General features: G+C 40.0%; 1 protein-coding gene across 1 annotated transcript in view; it reads left to right on the plus strand.

Moving 5' to 3' along the window:
- The window catches only part of LOC124131245, an 80,005-nt gene extending 76,955 nt beyond the window's left edge, over positions 1-3,050 (plus strand). The window contains exon 2 of the mRNA XM_046494366.2: positions 982-3,050. Coding sequence (XP_046350322.1) covers positions 982-2,313 — 1,332 coding nt within the window. The 3' untranslated portion in view covers positions 2,314-3,050. The remainder of the gene's footprint in view (positions 1-981) is intronic.
- The last annotated feature ends 14,085 nt before the right edge of the window (positions 3,051-17,135 follow it).

Here is a 17,135-nt window from a genome sequence, read left to right on the forward strand (position 1 = left end):
GCTAAGTGTGTGTTGCGTGCATGCGTGCGTGGGCGTTTTTTTCCCTTAATGCCGGTATGACACATCCGGGAATAGAACAGCCAACCTTCGCTCTCCGTGCAGGCTCTCTATCCACCAGACTACGGAAAGCATCTTGTACAACTTGAAACTGAACGTAAAGAACATAGGATATCATGGGGTACAGAAATTATAAAATTTAAAATACAGAATGGAAGGGAAGACCTATCAAAGTGTGTATTAAAACGTTTATTTGATGAGGATATGTCATACATTGAATGCGGCAAAGACCAAACCCTAAGACTGGTGGACCAGTTCAGTTTTACGGACTGCAGCTCAAAAACGTTTAAAATATTTCCCAGAATCATAACTTACATATTGACCAAGTGGCCTGTTCACTTTTGTTTTATTTGGGGTGGGTAGGGGGTGGTCAGACTCGCTGTCTTGCTTGTTACATGTCATTGTATCCCAATTGTGTGGATTGATGCTCACGATATCGATCACTAGATTGTCTGGTCCAGACTTAATTATTTACAGACCGCCATCATTTAGCTGGAATATTGCTGAGTGCGACATTAAACAACAAATAAAAAAACAAACATTTTTAATTTTTAATTTTAGAAAAATTGTAACAGAAAAACAAGATGTAATATTACTGAAAGCAGGACTGGGCTACCATGGTGTCTTTATTCTTAGCACAATATGCTACACATGATTTCCAAACTTTACACGCTAATCTTGCACGAGACAAAAGGTACATCTCAAGTCATGGATCAATGTTGACACGTGATGTGTTAATGAGTGTTGACTCATGCAACATGACAGTATGTTCATGTGTGCATTGAACCAATCTAGTACTCTTGAATATGAGTAATTCTTCATATATTAACCAACCTGTATGTATTTGCGTTTCTTTTGTCGTTGAGTATATCGCCCCTGGTTATCAAATGGTCATGCATTCATTGTTCATATCTCTTGTTACAGATGAAACCCAAATATGGACTGGCAATATCACTCTGCCTCTGCATCGTCACCGTCATCATCAGCCTCTACTTCCTCGACGACCTCACACTCAAGGTGCCGCCGGTGCAAGTCGTAGTCCTTCCGAAATCGGAAAAAGAAACGCTGTCTCAGATTGGAGATGGGCCCGTCCACGCTCCCGTGATACTGAACGACATCGAGATAGAGGTAGCCAACTCCAGCAGGGAACAAATCCCCCAGCATGCCGGTGTCGAACTGAAAAACATATCCCGACACCTACAGCTTAACGCTCTCCTCCCCAGTAATCGTGATAGATTTCTACTCAATCATTTCCAAAATGCAAGTTTGCGCAAAACGAACTCCAATCGTGAGAAATATATAATATATTATTGCCGAAAAAATATCACGTGTTGTGGATGGGGTGATCGGCAGCATGGGATACTGTCGGCATATGTTATATCTTTAGTGACAAACCGAACGTTCGGAGTCGATATGTCCTCTCCGTGTGTGTTATCCAATTTATTCCACCCAAGGAAGTTGAACTGGAAAATAAATTCAACATTACTTCAAGGTCTTTCTACGAAATATTTATATACAGTTAACGATAAAGTCTTTCGACAGCTGATTGGTCAGATCGACTTCGATGCTGTGTATCCCCAGGATGTTGTGTACCTTACAACAAACTATGACTACTTCTACGCCTTGAAAAATAATCCTTACTACAAGACGATATTTCGTCAAAAACTGAAAACCAAGCCACGGCCAATCGTGTTCGCCGATCTGTGGCAGAATATCTTTAAGCTCAATAGGCGTGTGAAGAGACGATTGACAACTGCTTTGGCTAAAGCAAAACCTACGGAGAACTTCAAGCTTGTTTGTGCTCATTTACGATTCGGTAAGAATCCCACCATCCCATGGGATTCAGAAGTGAGGAATACAATGGAGTCCGTCTCGGTGGTGTGGGACTTCTTCAAGAAGTACAAAGATCATCATAAGTATAGAATATTTGTAGCAAGCGATTCCGACAACGTTCGCTCAAAAGTTATGGAGCTGTTTCCTTTACAGAACGTGGAAATAGAAGGCGAAATCATTCATATCGATAAAACAAAGAGAATAAAGATTGATCCATGTACTGGCTTTGAGAAGGTGCTTGCTGACCAGTACTTCTTGAGTATGTGCGATGTGCTTGTGTTAACCTACAGTGTGTTCGGCAAAGCAGCTGCTTATATGCGGAGGTCAAATAACGACCTCTACTTTCTGGAGGACGGACAGATTAAGCCCTTGAAGGTCTTCAATGACCGACTCTTGTTTGAGAATGCTCAATCAAAGTCTTGATAAACACTCAACTTTAAACTGTTGCTAGTCATAGAAAATATCCAGACATTTTGAATGAGAAACATGCGACTCTGACCTTCATATTGCTCTCACTGTTTCTTAATTTATTCAATTTTATTCAGTTGTATGGAAATGGAAGGGGTTTTTTTTCAAATTAAGACCTGCCTTTTTTTTAAATTGGTTTCCAAATCCACTGACTCCACAAAACTGTGTTTTTTTATTCTGCCAATCTAAAATAAGTATTCGTTTTTAAAAACACACTCATGTACTGTTGCTAGTTATATCAATAAATTAATTAAATTTATAATTAAAACCTGTTGAAAATTTATCTTAAACACCTGGTTGCCACTATATATTTCCCACCTACTTTAAACATTTTTAGTAAACCAAAAATAATATTGTGTAATTGGATATTTTTAAACTTATCCTATCTCATTCTATGCATTTCTCATTCTTCTTTCGATCCTAAGCGGCAACGTGCCAAAGGTTTCCAGCTTCTAAAAAAAAAACAATCCACCTGCCCCCCCCCCTAGCCCCCGGAAGTCGCTTTTGCATGAGTTGTTAGGTACGACAATCCTTTTGTGGATATTGTCGATCGTTCTTCTTCTTGTCGGAGCACGGGTGGCCCAGTCGTCTAAGGCGCCGCGATTCGCTGTGCAGAGTTGCGTCCCTTGGGCACGCCAGAAACCTATGATTGTGGGTTCGAATCCCGGTTCGCCCCAATTATGTTTCTAGGTTTGTCAGCACCATACCCGTGCTCGTGGGTTTCACCGAAGTGGTAAACGTCTGAGACCTACATCACTTCGGGCTTTCCTCCCACATTAAGCTGACATGCCGCAATATAACTGGAATACTCACTCACTCACTCTTCTTCTTGTCTTAACCTATCGCTTCAATCCTTGAGGCATTATTGATGGTTTTTGACGACTCGTAAAAAGAGATGCCAAGCTAGCTTGTCCTATCATCAATGGAGATAGTGATACCCCGGTCTTGTTGTTTTGATTGGCTGGAGTGCATCTCCGAATCGATTATAAGTTGAACATTGTATTGTGTGGCTTACAATTATGCTTCTTTATGTATGAACAAGTTTCACATTCTATTCCCGATCTCATGTGTTTCATTTGTTCACGGGGGGCACGGGGGGCCCAGTCATCTGAAGCTGATTCATTTGCAGAGTTGCGTCCCTTGGGCATGCCAGAAACCTATGATTGTGGGTTCGAATCCCGGTTCGCCCTGATTATGTTTCTAGGTTTGTCAGCACCATACCTGTGCTTGTGGGTTTCACCAAAGTGATAAACATCTGAGACCTGCATTACTTCGGGCTTTCCTCCCACATTAAGCTGACACACCGTGATATAACTGGAATACTGTTAAACACAATTCACTTGCAATTCACACATTTGTTCACGTATCAGGGTCACAACACTATTTTTTGAGTGTTTCCTCCCTATCCACAAGTTTTTTCTTTATGACACCGGACAGTGTTGCCGTACATAATATTTGTTCTGTATAACTGTTTGGCACCAGCTTCCTCGTGTGTATCCTACGGTTGTTTCCTTGATGGGATGGGGTTTGCACCCCAGCCTCCAACCATGGGATAAATGCATAGTGTGAGATAGGATAAGTTTAAAAATGTGTAAATTTTACAATAACTCATCCTATAGATCCTATATTATACTTATCCTATCTCACACGTTATATGCCCATCCGTCCACCCCCACATCACAATTCCTCCAGCCTATTAAACCCCAGAAAGAGAATGAGTTGGCTGGGGGAACCACGTGTTGAGTGCGTGGGGGTCGACCAGCATGAAAAGCGAGTTGTGAGGTAACCATAGTGATGCTATGTGTGTTCGGGTGGATTGTTTTTTAGAAGCTGGAAACCTTGTTTAGGCACATTTCCACTTGGCATCAAAAGAAGAATGAGAAATCCATAGTTTGAGATACGATAAGTATATAAATGTACAATTTATTGTAAAATGTTTTAAAAAATGACTTATCTACCGACCTGAATTTGGGGGCCAAACATTTGTAACCCCCCCCCCCCCCCAAAAAGTCTATCTAATGTCTATCCTTATGAAGACATAGTGATTTCAAGCTGTCAAAGTGAAAAGGTAATAGTTTGATTTAGGGCAAACTATTTGGCCAAATGACCTTTTTTATTAACTAAAATCATGATGCCTAAACTATTTGCTGGTTCATCTAAAAGTTTAGCTCCCACTTTCATTTTGTCATTTAATAAACCAAAAAAGGAAATGGCTTTAAATTGGTCTTGTTAAATCAATGTCTAGTTTCCCCTGTCCTACTCTCTTTTAATGTCTTCTATGTGTCTAAAAATAAATAAACACTGTTAATAAACGTCCTTTTCAAATAAAGTTGTGTTTTGGGTACTAGATTCCAAACTGTTAGTAGTAATTTAACTTTTGTTATAAAAGCTCACAAGTGTACAAATTCATCAAGGAATTTAGCATGCTTTAATACATCAGAATCATATTTACATTTATAGATTAATGAACTGGTAAAGAAATAAAAGAATAAAAAAGAAATAAAACATGAGAAATGAAAATATTTTTAGTGGTCTTACAGAAATAATCATGAAATAGTTAGCTCCCATTGACTTCCTCTCTTAATTATCTGTCTTAATATTGCTAAATAATCAACGCTTTTCATTCACAGCAGTTACTCCCCTGGGTGTTATAGGTTGAGCTGGCCCCTAACAACCTGTGCTTGTCATAAAAGGCGACTTACTGGATCAGTTGGTCAGGCTCAGTGGTTTGGTTGATGGCACAATCTCATTAAAATCAAATCTTAGTTCTTGCTACAGCTGAGCAAAGATCTGAAGACATCCCATTTCGGGTCACATCAGAATGACCTTTATCCGACCAATCAGAGTGTCGCTCACCAGATCATGAAAGTGACAGTCCAAATGTGTTTTCTAATCATGCAACCTTCAACCAGAGACCATATCTATTATATGGTCTCTGCTTGAACAATTTTTACACAGGGTATTCCGAAAGACAGTTGCAGGCTTTCTGACTGAATCCATACAATCTCGGCCATGTATTAGCCATTCTAGGCATAGATGTTCTTTTGTTCAGGTTTCAAATTTTTAATCAAGAATTTGTCAAAATATGTTTCGAAATGTAGTCGCCAGTTTGAAACTGGTGCCGTAAAGCACGAGAAACTGCCTTCTAATAATGTTGACTTCTTGTCACTCTGTTGGTCTGTCAAAGTTTACGAAAGGTTGGTCTGACATGACCCGTAATGGGATGTCCTCAGATCTTTGTTTAGCAGTAATGAAAACTAAGATCTGATTTGAATGAGATTGATCCCGACAGACTCACCTGTTTACAAACAGTCATCATGTTGCATAAATATTGCTGACTCGGCGTTGAACAAATATATATCTGTTATCACTCTGGATTTCTTGTAACCGGGGAAGGAAATATGACATATTACCAACTCACCTTTACAGTGTCGGAGTCACAGCATTACCTGGGATCATCGGTTTTGTGGTTTATTATGAACAATGTTTGCATTTAGTATATTACAGTTGTTTACGGTGAATATTATCATACGAGAGTCGTAAGAGAAAGACTGTGTTACTTTCTTCCTTCTTATTCCATTTGCCAAATCAAATGAGAAATGATTTGTGTTTCGATCTCACATATTCTACTCAACTTTTGATAGGGTTACAAGATGTTTCATGCCATGAGGTCAACTTTTCAAATACCGTATTCGACGTAATAAGCGCCCCGCTCTAATAAGCGCCCACGGCGACATTTGATAATATATTGGCTAGTGAACAATTCCAATTAGCACAACTTCGGATTGATCAATGTACACAAGACTTATTTATTAGCATATAATATGCACTCGTGTGTTATATGCCCCCTTAATTATAGGCAATTAGATTCTGGAAAAATATATCTGTCGTATATAAACATTTCAGGCTGTCAGCATAAACCACGAAATTTATCTTTCAACTCTGTTGTTTTACACCAAAATAATATTCAAATAAGAGCCCCCTATTTCTAATTTTGAGAGCGCCCTGGGCGCTTATTACGTCGAATACGGTAATAATGACGAAAGTATGTCAGTTCAATTCTATATGCTATTTGTGCAACATCTTGTAGTGCAAATAACGCCGCGATATAACTGGAATACTGTTAAAAGCGGTGTTAAACCCAACTCACTCACTCCTATATTGCAAATACTATATACTATTTGTATGACAACATCTCATTGTGCAAATACTACCGTATATCGCTGTGTATAAGGCGAATTCCATACTTAGGATTATGGGGCTTTCAAGGGGGTTGTTTTATACACAGGGTTGAAGAGTTTTGATGTTTTTTCCCCAACACAAAGACATTACTGTGAGGACGAAACACTGGAAATACAATATCAACAGCTCTATAGTGAAGTACGCAAACTAATCATGTAATTACAAACTTTAGTGGATAGAGGAGATATATATATATATATCATAAATGCCATACATTGACTCGCTGACAGTTTTCACTATTGCAAGCACGGGAGCATCGACAGTAATTGGTAAAATTGTTCCATAAGAAAAATTATCCAGCAATAGCGATCAGCTGTACCAAAGACCTATGCTTATGGTTATTCATTTATTTAAAATATTTATAGTAAAACACTACTAAAATAACATTATATTGGTATAAATTATTCCAGATAAAATAGTAGTCTCAGATACAGTTCTTCCGATCATTGTATCAAAATTCTTTAAAGTTATATTATTGGGTAACTTTTAACCGAATCATCAGTAGATTCCAAGAAACGTGTGTACAGCTGATTGCTGCTACCAGCTTAGTTTACGAGAAAATACATCGTAATCTCTGTATATAAAACAATCCCTATAAGAAGAGGAAATTTGATTTAATTTTAATTTAATTTAATTTAATCGGTAAACCATCATGTCTAGTGCTTTTTTATCTCAAATTTTAAATATATATTGACCAAATCCAATTGTTTTGATCTGTTCGTTTCCCTGAATTCGCTAAAGGGATACAATATAATTTTCTTCGGAAGACAAACACGTTTTTATTGCAAATGTAGGGATTGTTTATGCATTGGTGACATGCTTCATTCCGAAAGTAACATTGATTTTGAAGGCTTGTACAGGGGGTTGCGTTATAGACAGCGCTATACGGTAAATACTATTTGTATAACAACATCTCATAGCCATGAACCACATTCAGCCAGTGATAAGGTTGACCAGTGGTTAAAGCTTCGCTCATTGCACCGCAGGACTGGGTTTGATTCCCAACATGGAGACAATGTGTGAAGCATGATGTTGCGGGGATTAAAGAAAAAACGGTGTAAAGCCTTTGCTCACCGATTTTCCCCCTCTCTCCATATCAGCCCCCATAGCGAATAATACGTGCATACCAGTATACCCAGTGTTAGATATACCTGTCTGCTCGACTGTCCAATATGGGCCCTTTTCGTCACGGGTGGTCAGCTTTTACAACATATAAATCCGATGGTCTGGCTGATTTAAAAAAGATTAGATTAACTTAAAAAGCATCTAAGTAAAGAATTTCTCTCGGACAGGGGCAAGTATTAAGTATGACAAGTTTCTGTGATTAATAATTTTGGGTCATTTATTAAATGCAACTCATACTACAAGTTCTTATCTTTCATCTTACCAAGCATCTTCCCCAGGCAAGGGAGTTAACTGACTGTAAAAGTCCAGTTTCCAATCTTGCAGAACTAAGCTGGAATAATGGAGTTATATATTGGCTGGACTAATGAGTCTATGCATAGTCCAATCAACGAATCGCTTAACGAAGTCGACATCCATTTGCAGAGCATGTGTACCACCAACTCGACATCAACAGATATTTTTCAATTTTTTTCATGTTTTAAATCAAGGTGGATGCACTTTGCAAAGTAAGAACATTTATATTACAAAATAGAATCGGATGATAAATCAGATGTCTTGACTGGCCGGAACCATTTTGTTTGAAGCAAATGTAAGTGATATTAGAGGTGAATTCTGATTGGTCAATAGGAGCAAAATAGAAGGAACATTGCTTGTAATAGCCACTGGTGGTGCTACGATCAAGCCTAGAAATTCCAGCCTAGTTTGGCAAGGGTGGAAACTGGACTTTTACAGTCAGTTAACTCCCTTGCCTCTGGAAGATGCTTGGTAAGATGAAGGATAAGAACTTCTGGTACGAGTTGCATTTAATTAACTAATCACAGAAAATTGCCATACTTAATACTTACCTCTGTCTGAGAGAAAACAATTTTTCACTACATTCATGTGAGTCTGTTAACTCAAGTAGAATGAGTATAAATCATTCTGTTTTCCTTCAGTCCAGTGACAACATGGCTGGGCCCCCTTCCTCAAAGCGATCTTAGCACTAAGGTGATCGTGAGTCCCATACTTTAACATAGGCTTACGATCATCGTAGCGCTAAGATCGCTTTGAGGAACTTGGCCCTGGACTGGCAACATTTTAAACAGACAGACAGCCTGTCTGGCTGGAATTTATCTGAACTTTCAACACTGACTTATCCCTATCAATAGTTGAGTGATATATATCTATTTTCAGTTAATTGGTGTCACTGCCAAGGAAGTTCAGTGTAGTCCTGTTTCAGAGTCAACAAATTCTGTTTGGGATCAGTTTTCTAAGAATGTGCAATCTGAGAGGTCTTTGAAAGTTGAACATTCTAGACCTTCCATATAAATCCAGTGTTTGGCAATGTGGTGTTCATGGCTGCTTTGATCACGTACATTGCTCCATAAATATGGTTATTCCTTGCAACTTATAGATACCATAAATATTCTATAAATATCAGCAGAAAAATATGTCATAAATGTTATTGAATAAAAGTGAATATTTACAATATGGTACTTCATAGCTTCTGGTGTTTTGTTCATGACATATCTCTGTACAGATGATTGCTCCAAGGCATTTCAAAACCACCTCTGTGGTCTAATGGTAGAGCGTCCGCCCGGAGAGCGTTAAAAGATGGTACTTGTTGTTACCCTGTCTGGCGCTCGGCATTAAGGGGCTGAAACAAGGACTGGTCGGCCTGGAGTCAGTATACTGTGTCTAAATGGGATATTCATGTTAAACTGCGGCATGGTATCTCAGTGGGCTAGCACTATAAATCGGCATCAGTTCGGACTAGTACAAGCAGCCAAACACACACATATACATGCATGCACGTCGCTATATAAGTGCAATAATCTTGGATGCGACGTTAAACCCCATTTCACCTCACCTCACCTCACCTCACCTCACCTCACCTCACCTCACCTCCAAGGCATTTCTTATACTGTCTCTCCTGTCGGCGTCAGCGTTGGCGTTGGTGTCAGCGTTGGCGTTGGTGTTGGCAAATCCATCCTATTCCTATCCATAACTTGAAAATCGCTTAATTTTTTTTTTTTTATGAAACTTGGCATACGCTTTGCTCATCAGCTTACCTGGTACCTTTTGCTACTTTGAAATTCTATTTTGTTACATTTCCATGGAAACAATTTTGACTGAGCCACAACTCTCAAATTAATGAATATGTTTTCATGAAACTATACTATTCAATGACCACATGCTCAACTTTTGCCTTTTCATATTTTTCAACTGGTACTTTTTTATTTTCTTGTGTTTCCGTGGACACAATTTGGAAATTCTTAAGAGTCCTTTTACTGAGCATAAAGCTACTGATTGTTTGATATGGGTACATCTACTTGCACAGTACCATCTATCATCCAAACTGCTGTTACATGTTCAACAGTCTTATCTGCCAGAAAGAGTCAACATGGCTTCAACTGTTGGTTGGTTGGTTTGTTTGTTTTTTAACGTCGCACTCAGCAATATTCCAGCTATATGACGGTGGTCTGTAAATAATCGAGTCTGGACCAGACAATCCAGTGATTGACATCATGAGTATCGATCCACGCTATCGGGATCGATGACATGCATCAACCAAGATCCTGACCACCCGATCCCGTTAGTCGCCTCTTACGACAAGCATAGTTGCCTTTTACAGCAAGCATGAGTTGCTGAAGATCCGTTCTACACCGGATCTTCACGGGTGGGCCTCAACTGTGATGCTGCTTAAGTAATGCATTAATCAGATTCTGTACCAATATTTTTTTGCTGTTTGGGGGATTTGCAAACACATTTATAGTTACCGCTGGAACAAATATATCAAAATAAGGAGAGGGGACATATGTTGTTATAAGTAAAACCACCCAGTGCTTTGAACAGGAGACTGCAATGGAGTGTGACTCAGTCCATGTGGAGTTCATGCTCTACATGCTCTATCAATGTGCCGTGAGGGTCGGGTAGCCTAGTGGTTAAAGTGTTCGCTCGTCACACCAAAGATACAGGTTCGATTCACCACATGGATGCAATGTGTTCAGCCCATTTCTGGTGTCCCCCTGCTGTGATATTGCTGGAATATTGCTAAATGTGGTGTAAAACCATACTCACTCACTCACTCACTCACTCGCCCACCCTCACTCACTCACTCACTCACTCCTCACTCGCTCGCTCGCTAGCCCACTCTCACTCACTCACTCACTCACTCGCCCACCCTCACTCACTCACTCACTCACTCGCCCACCCTCACTCACTCACTCGCCCACCCTCACTCACTCACTCACTCACTCACTCGCCCACCCTCACTCACTCACTCACTCGCCCACCCTCACTCACTCACTCACTCACTCGCCCACCCTCACTCACTCACTCACTCACTCACTCACTCGCCCACCCTCACTCACTCACTCACTCGCCCACCCTCACTCACTCACCCACCCTCACTCACTCACTCACTCACTCACTCACATGTACTGTAGCCCACAAACAATCCTTCAACCCTGCTGTAGACCACAACAGATCATGCAGATTTCAGCGTCAATTGTCTGATTGTGATTTTCTACCGTTTGTTCAGCAGTAGGTTTTGTCAAAGTTAATTGCCGACCGAACAGAAACATATTCTCCAATATCAGGTCCGGAAGAAAACAAGAGTGCAGACGATTACTACATATTCTTTTCCCAGTTGCCTTTGTCTGCCTATATATATTCCTTACTTGTGTCTCGGTCTGACGTTTGCTATTGATTGTCTTAAATCAATATTGCCAATTCAAATATCAGCCTTAATAAAAGCAGAACGCCATCAATGGCTGGTCTGGCAGTCAGAATGAGATGTACATTGTTTCCGTTGGGATTCCAAGTTGCAAGGTTGAGTCTTTTATTGCTAGAACAGGTTTCCCTTGGCGGAATAATTTCAACTTAACTGCAAAGCATACTGGAAATTATTGCTGTGTAAAGTTAAAGCTTGTGTAATAAACACGATTATCATGGAACAAAGCATTTTTCTATGACATAATCCTGTGCCATAAAAACATGTATGTCATACCTCAATGACATAAGTATGCAAATTAGATATTCGGAAAGGGCACTTATTTCACTGGTGCATATGTGAACTGGTGTTTATATACTGAAGTGTAAAAGAAACGTCACAATTTCATAAAAGTTTCCCATTAAAATATCTGCATTTTTTGGAGGTATCTCATTTGTCATTAGTCTATATCCAAATTTTATGTTAACGGTCAAAATGTGACACAAATATGGATATCATGGCTTGCCAAAAATGCAGCTTCAGCAGCCATGATTCGACGTCACAAATGCTTTCCATTAAAAACAAAATTCACTTGTGTTTCCTTGTGCCTTTTCTGATAAACGGGGGCACAGGAAACCTATGATTTTGGGTTTGTTTCTAGGTTTGTCAGCACCATGCATACCCGTGCTCTTGGGTTTCACCGAAGTGGTAAACATCTGATACCTGCATCACTTCGGGCTTTCCTCCCACATTAAACCGACACGCCACGATATAACTGGAATACCGTTAAAAGGGGCATTAAACCCAACTCACTCACTCACTTACTCTGATAAATGGCACCCCAATAAATGGATCCAACATTCTTGAACAAGTGCCATTCCAAGACTTACAAAGAATCAGAGAACCCAGGTTTTAGGACGACAGGTATCGTTGCTGTAATGTGTAGATGGTTCTCACGAAAACATTAAAGCATTGTAGTCGTCCTAAATGAAGAGTCCCTTCTTTCACGAAGTGTGGTTTCTTTTGCAGTTCATGAAACAACATGGACTCCTTTGATCATGTTGATGTTAGAGACAATGTTTAAATAGATATTATTTAGATAAAAGGGGAGTGATGCAGTGCCACGTTGATATTAAAGGTTACAGAGAGTATCAAAGCTAAAGTTGCCTGTCATAAGGGTTCAATATTTAAGGATTGACTGTATTTTTTTCGGTTAATTGAGGTATGAATCGAAAAACTGATGTGCAAACTGTATGAATCCGCATACAAAAACAGTTGTATATATCAAAACAGACAAAAATGATGAGATTAATAAACATTCCAGGTGTAGGAATACATACTGTGGTGTGACATGAATCAGGTGATCGTTTAATTTATGCACATAACTTGACACGCCTACACAGTCAGTAGCCAATCAATGGAGAGAAGGATCAAAATAATGTTCATTGGATCTGTTAATTAAGGCAAGAGAAAAAAAGAACTGCACCAGTCGGACTGTAACAAAGCGGGAGAAGGCGGCTGTTTCAAATAACATGGTCAGTTACCGCCAGATTCAAACATTACTTCCCTGATTATGGTAAAACACAGTTGGAAAAAAGCTAGTTAGAAATGAAACCCTGAAGACATGAAAGTTGAACCGAGGCGAGTGGGAAAAAACCAGGGGAGCGAGCCCACATGTTTGCGGTTTCATTCGTTCGCGGCCTTCGGTTTCAAAGGGTAGTTTGGACAAATAATATGCCTGAAAGTCGCTAAATGTCCTGTGCATGACGATACACGTGAGCAAAAAGGGAATTCCCTAGACTGTAATATTGGGATTCCCCGACATTCCGCAGTAATAAAAGTAGTGCGCCTCGGAGGGCGTGGTTTAATTCTCTTTACATTCATTGGGAAATCAGGAATTTCAATGAACACAATGAAAATTTAATTATATAGCAATGAACTAGGTCTTGGTTGATATCCTCTATGTTATATACTGCTAAAAAAAGTGAACTCACTTGTGTTAAATAAATAAGAAACAAGGACATTTTTTTAACTGGCCTTATGTGAAACATTGTTAATAGGCAACATAATGCCTTAAAACGTTCAGTGTTACTGCAGAATTGTTTTCCTTGCTGTGATCATTGTTCACAGTAATAATCACTAAACTGTCTGGTCCAGACTCAATTATTTTTCAGGCAGACATCATAAAGCTGGAATATTCTTAATGGCATTACTGGAGTGGCGTTTAAAATGAAAATAGTTAAGTTAATGACCTTTTTTTAGACATTTGAATTAGCTAACAATTTGATTGTTTTATAATTACTTTAGAACTGCAAATAGACCCACAGTTTGTCCCTTGTTCAGAAGAATTCTGTACACATTTACATTAATATACTCAAGTCATTCCTGAGGGGTCACACACAATAAACGTCATATTTTCAACTTCCAAGAGTGCAGTTGAGTTGCATCTGGAATGAATAATTTTATAGCCACATTGTCTGTGACTTGTCATATGATGCACTGTATGGGCTAAACCACTGCTTGGGTTCAGGCGTGTGTTTTGGGTAGCTTTTCCTATCACCTTCAATCTTGCACTTTTAATTGTTTTTAATAGTCGTCCATTTTTCAAGTTTCTTAAGAGCATCCAATCTGTGTGATATAAGCATAAACAACACGTTCTACCACTGTCAATCATATTGTCAACATATTCAGACCTATTGATGTTTGTTGGCATATGTTCATGTGTGACATGGGGCGGTCGGGTAGCCTAGTAGTTAAGGCGTTCGCTCGTCACGCCGAAGACCCAGGTTCGATTCCCGACATGGGTACAATGTGTGAAGCCCATTTCTGGTGTCCCCCGCCGTGATTTTGCTGGAATATTGCTAAAAGCGGCGTAAAACCATACTCACTCGCTCACTCATGTGTGACACCCAACATACATATTGAGGTGACCTTCATTAATGACCCAGCAGCCCATGCTTGCTGTAAAAGGTGACTATGCTTGTCGTAAGGGGCGACTAAGGGGATCTGGTGGTCAGGCTCGCTGACTTGGTTGATGCATGTCATCGATCCCAATTGCCTGGATCGATGTTCATGATATTATTCACAGGATTGTCTGGTCCAGACTCGATTATTTACAGACCGCCGTCTTATAGCTGGAATATTGCTAAGTGCGGCGTTAAACAACAAACCAACCAGCCAATAATGACCGTGAGTATACAAGACTGCAATAACAACACAGGGAAACCAATATTCATGTAATATATGTTAAAAGAATTGGCCTTAAGCAACCAATGCCTGCCGTTAGGGGCGACTAACGGTCCGGGTGTCAGACTTCCTGTCTGTGTAGATTGATGCTCATGATGTCAATCACTGGATTATCTGCTCCAGACTCAATTATTTACCATCGTCATGTACATGTAGCTGCAAAATTGCTGACTGTGGCGTCAAACAACAAACAAACAACAGTGACTGAGGAAACAAGATTGCAATGAAGACACAGGGAAGACAGGAAGATATAACGCATTTGATAAAGTGGAATAAGAAAAAAGGTCATATAGTTGTACTTCTCCGTTATATCCTGCAAAGTCTGATGGGAGTCTTTGGAGGCTGATGCCAATCACTGGATTGTCTGGTCAAGACTCGATTATTTACAGACCGCCGTCATATAGCTGGAATATTGCTGAGTGCAGCGTTAAACAACAAACCAACCAAACCAAATCTTTGGAGGCTATTGAGGCTGAATATGTTGCCTACAGCAGGCAGTGGGTTACAGCTGTAATGAACCCCCCCCCCCCCCCCCCCCCCCCCGAACCCCATGAGGGGGAACAGATAGGAGTATATCTCCGCTAGGACTGGTGTAGCAATGTGTCAGCATGGATGCCAACTTGTGGATCTGTGTAAACATGCACACAAAAGATAATTGTTTTACCATTTGAAGCTAATGAGGGCCTCTTAAGATTCCCGGCTGCTACACAGCCGTTGGAGTAATAAACAAGTTAGTGGACATAGTATGAGTAGTGGCACAACTCAAGTGCAAACATGAACTTTGAATCACAGTTTACTGGTATTTGAAAGTGCTCATTTCTATAAAATACAGAGTGAGTGAGTATGGTTTTACGCCGCTTTTAGCAATATTCCAGCAATATCACGGCGGGGGACACCAGAAATGGGCTTCACACATTGTACCCATGTCGGGAATCGAACCCGGGTCTTCGGCGTGACGAGCGAACGCTTTAACCACTAGGCTACCCGACCGCCCCTGTATAAAATACAGAACATATGGGAACATTGGCCCCCAGCAACCCATGCTTGTCGCGAGAGGTGGCTGGATCAGGTGGTCATTCTCAGTGACTTGGTTGATTGCATATCATCATAGCCCATTGCATGGATCGATGCTCATGATGTCAACCACTGGATTGTCTGGTCCAGACTGATTATTTGCAGACTGATGTCACATCGCTGGAATATTGTTGAGCCCAAGATTAAACAACAAACCAATGTAAACCGTATATATAATTAACTTCTTACCAGATACACTTCCAGAGCTCCAGATAAGCTGCGTATCTGCGTAAAATACGCATCAGAAATGCAGTAATACGCAGTAAAATAAAATCCAAGCGTATCAAATATGCAATGAACATTACAGATACGCTACAAAAATAAAACTTGTGCATATCATCAAAATATCGTGAAGTAACCCTCCATATTCGATTAGCAAATCAGCAACTTTATTTTGAAATTATTAAGGGGCATTCCGTCAACCTTGCCGAACTCCACGATGACAGTTACATCATGATCATTTGCCATCACACTTTCTTGTGGAAGTATCGTGGTATTTTTTAGTCCTATAAAGCTTACGAACCCACACGACACCAGTTTGCAGGGGCTAGATGAGTAGTGTTTTTAAATATTTAACTTAAATACCCACATGTGTAAAAACTAGTTGGTAACAGAAATTTTAATACCCAGATAGAATTACTGATACCCAATGATTTTAAAATGCATGGGTAAAATACCCACAACACAAAGCTTATCTGGAGCTCTGACTTCTCTGTATTTTGTCTACACCAAATCTTTTATGCCTCTTTCCACAAGCCCTTGGAACAGTTTGACATATGAACAAATTGACCAAGATAGAAAAACATTCAAATTAACATACCATAAAGACCAGTTTCTTCACAGAGTTCAGCAACCCATGCTTGTTGTCAGAGGCGACTAACTGGATTGGGTGGTCAGGCTCGCTGGCTTGGTTGATCCATGTCATCGCATCCAAATTGGGTATATATCGATGCTCATGTGAATCACTTGACTGTCTGGTCCAGACTTGATTATTTACAGACCACTGACATATATCTGGAATATTGCTAAGTGTGGCGTTAAACAGCAAACTAACAAACACTCAGGACACACACTGTTATTAACATTTCTATTTGATTTGTGGCTGAATGAGCCGACAATTGCCAGCAGGTGAAGGGATGTCATAAATCCTACTAGAATACCATGCAGTGAGCAGGGTAGACAGACTTAAGGAGATGGGAGATTCAGAACTGAAACTGTGGTAAATCGAGACTTCCTTCACTTAAGATTTTAGCATTTTAGGACTGGGTGGAAGGGAAAATACTATGTTCAGGGACTGTGAGACAGGATGTAGCAGGGTAGTGTAGTGAGTGAGTGAGTATGGTTTTACGCCGCTTTTAGCAATATTCCAGCAATATCACGGCGGGGGACACCAGAA

This window comes from Haliotis rufescens, unplaced genomic scaffold (genome assembly GCF_023055435.1).
Source record: "Haliotis rufescens isolate VD_foot unplaced genomic scaffold, xgHalRufe1.0.p SCAF_14, whole genome shotgun sequence".
NCBI classification, from domain to species: domain Eukaryota; kingdom Metazoa; phylum Mollusca; class Gastropoda; order Lepetellida; family Haliotidae; genus Haliotis; species Haliotis rufescens.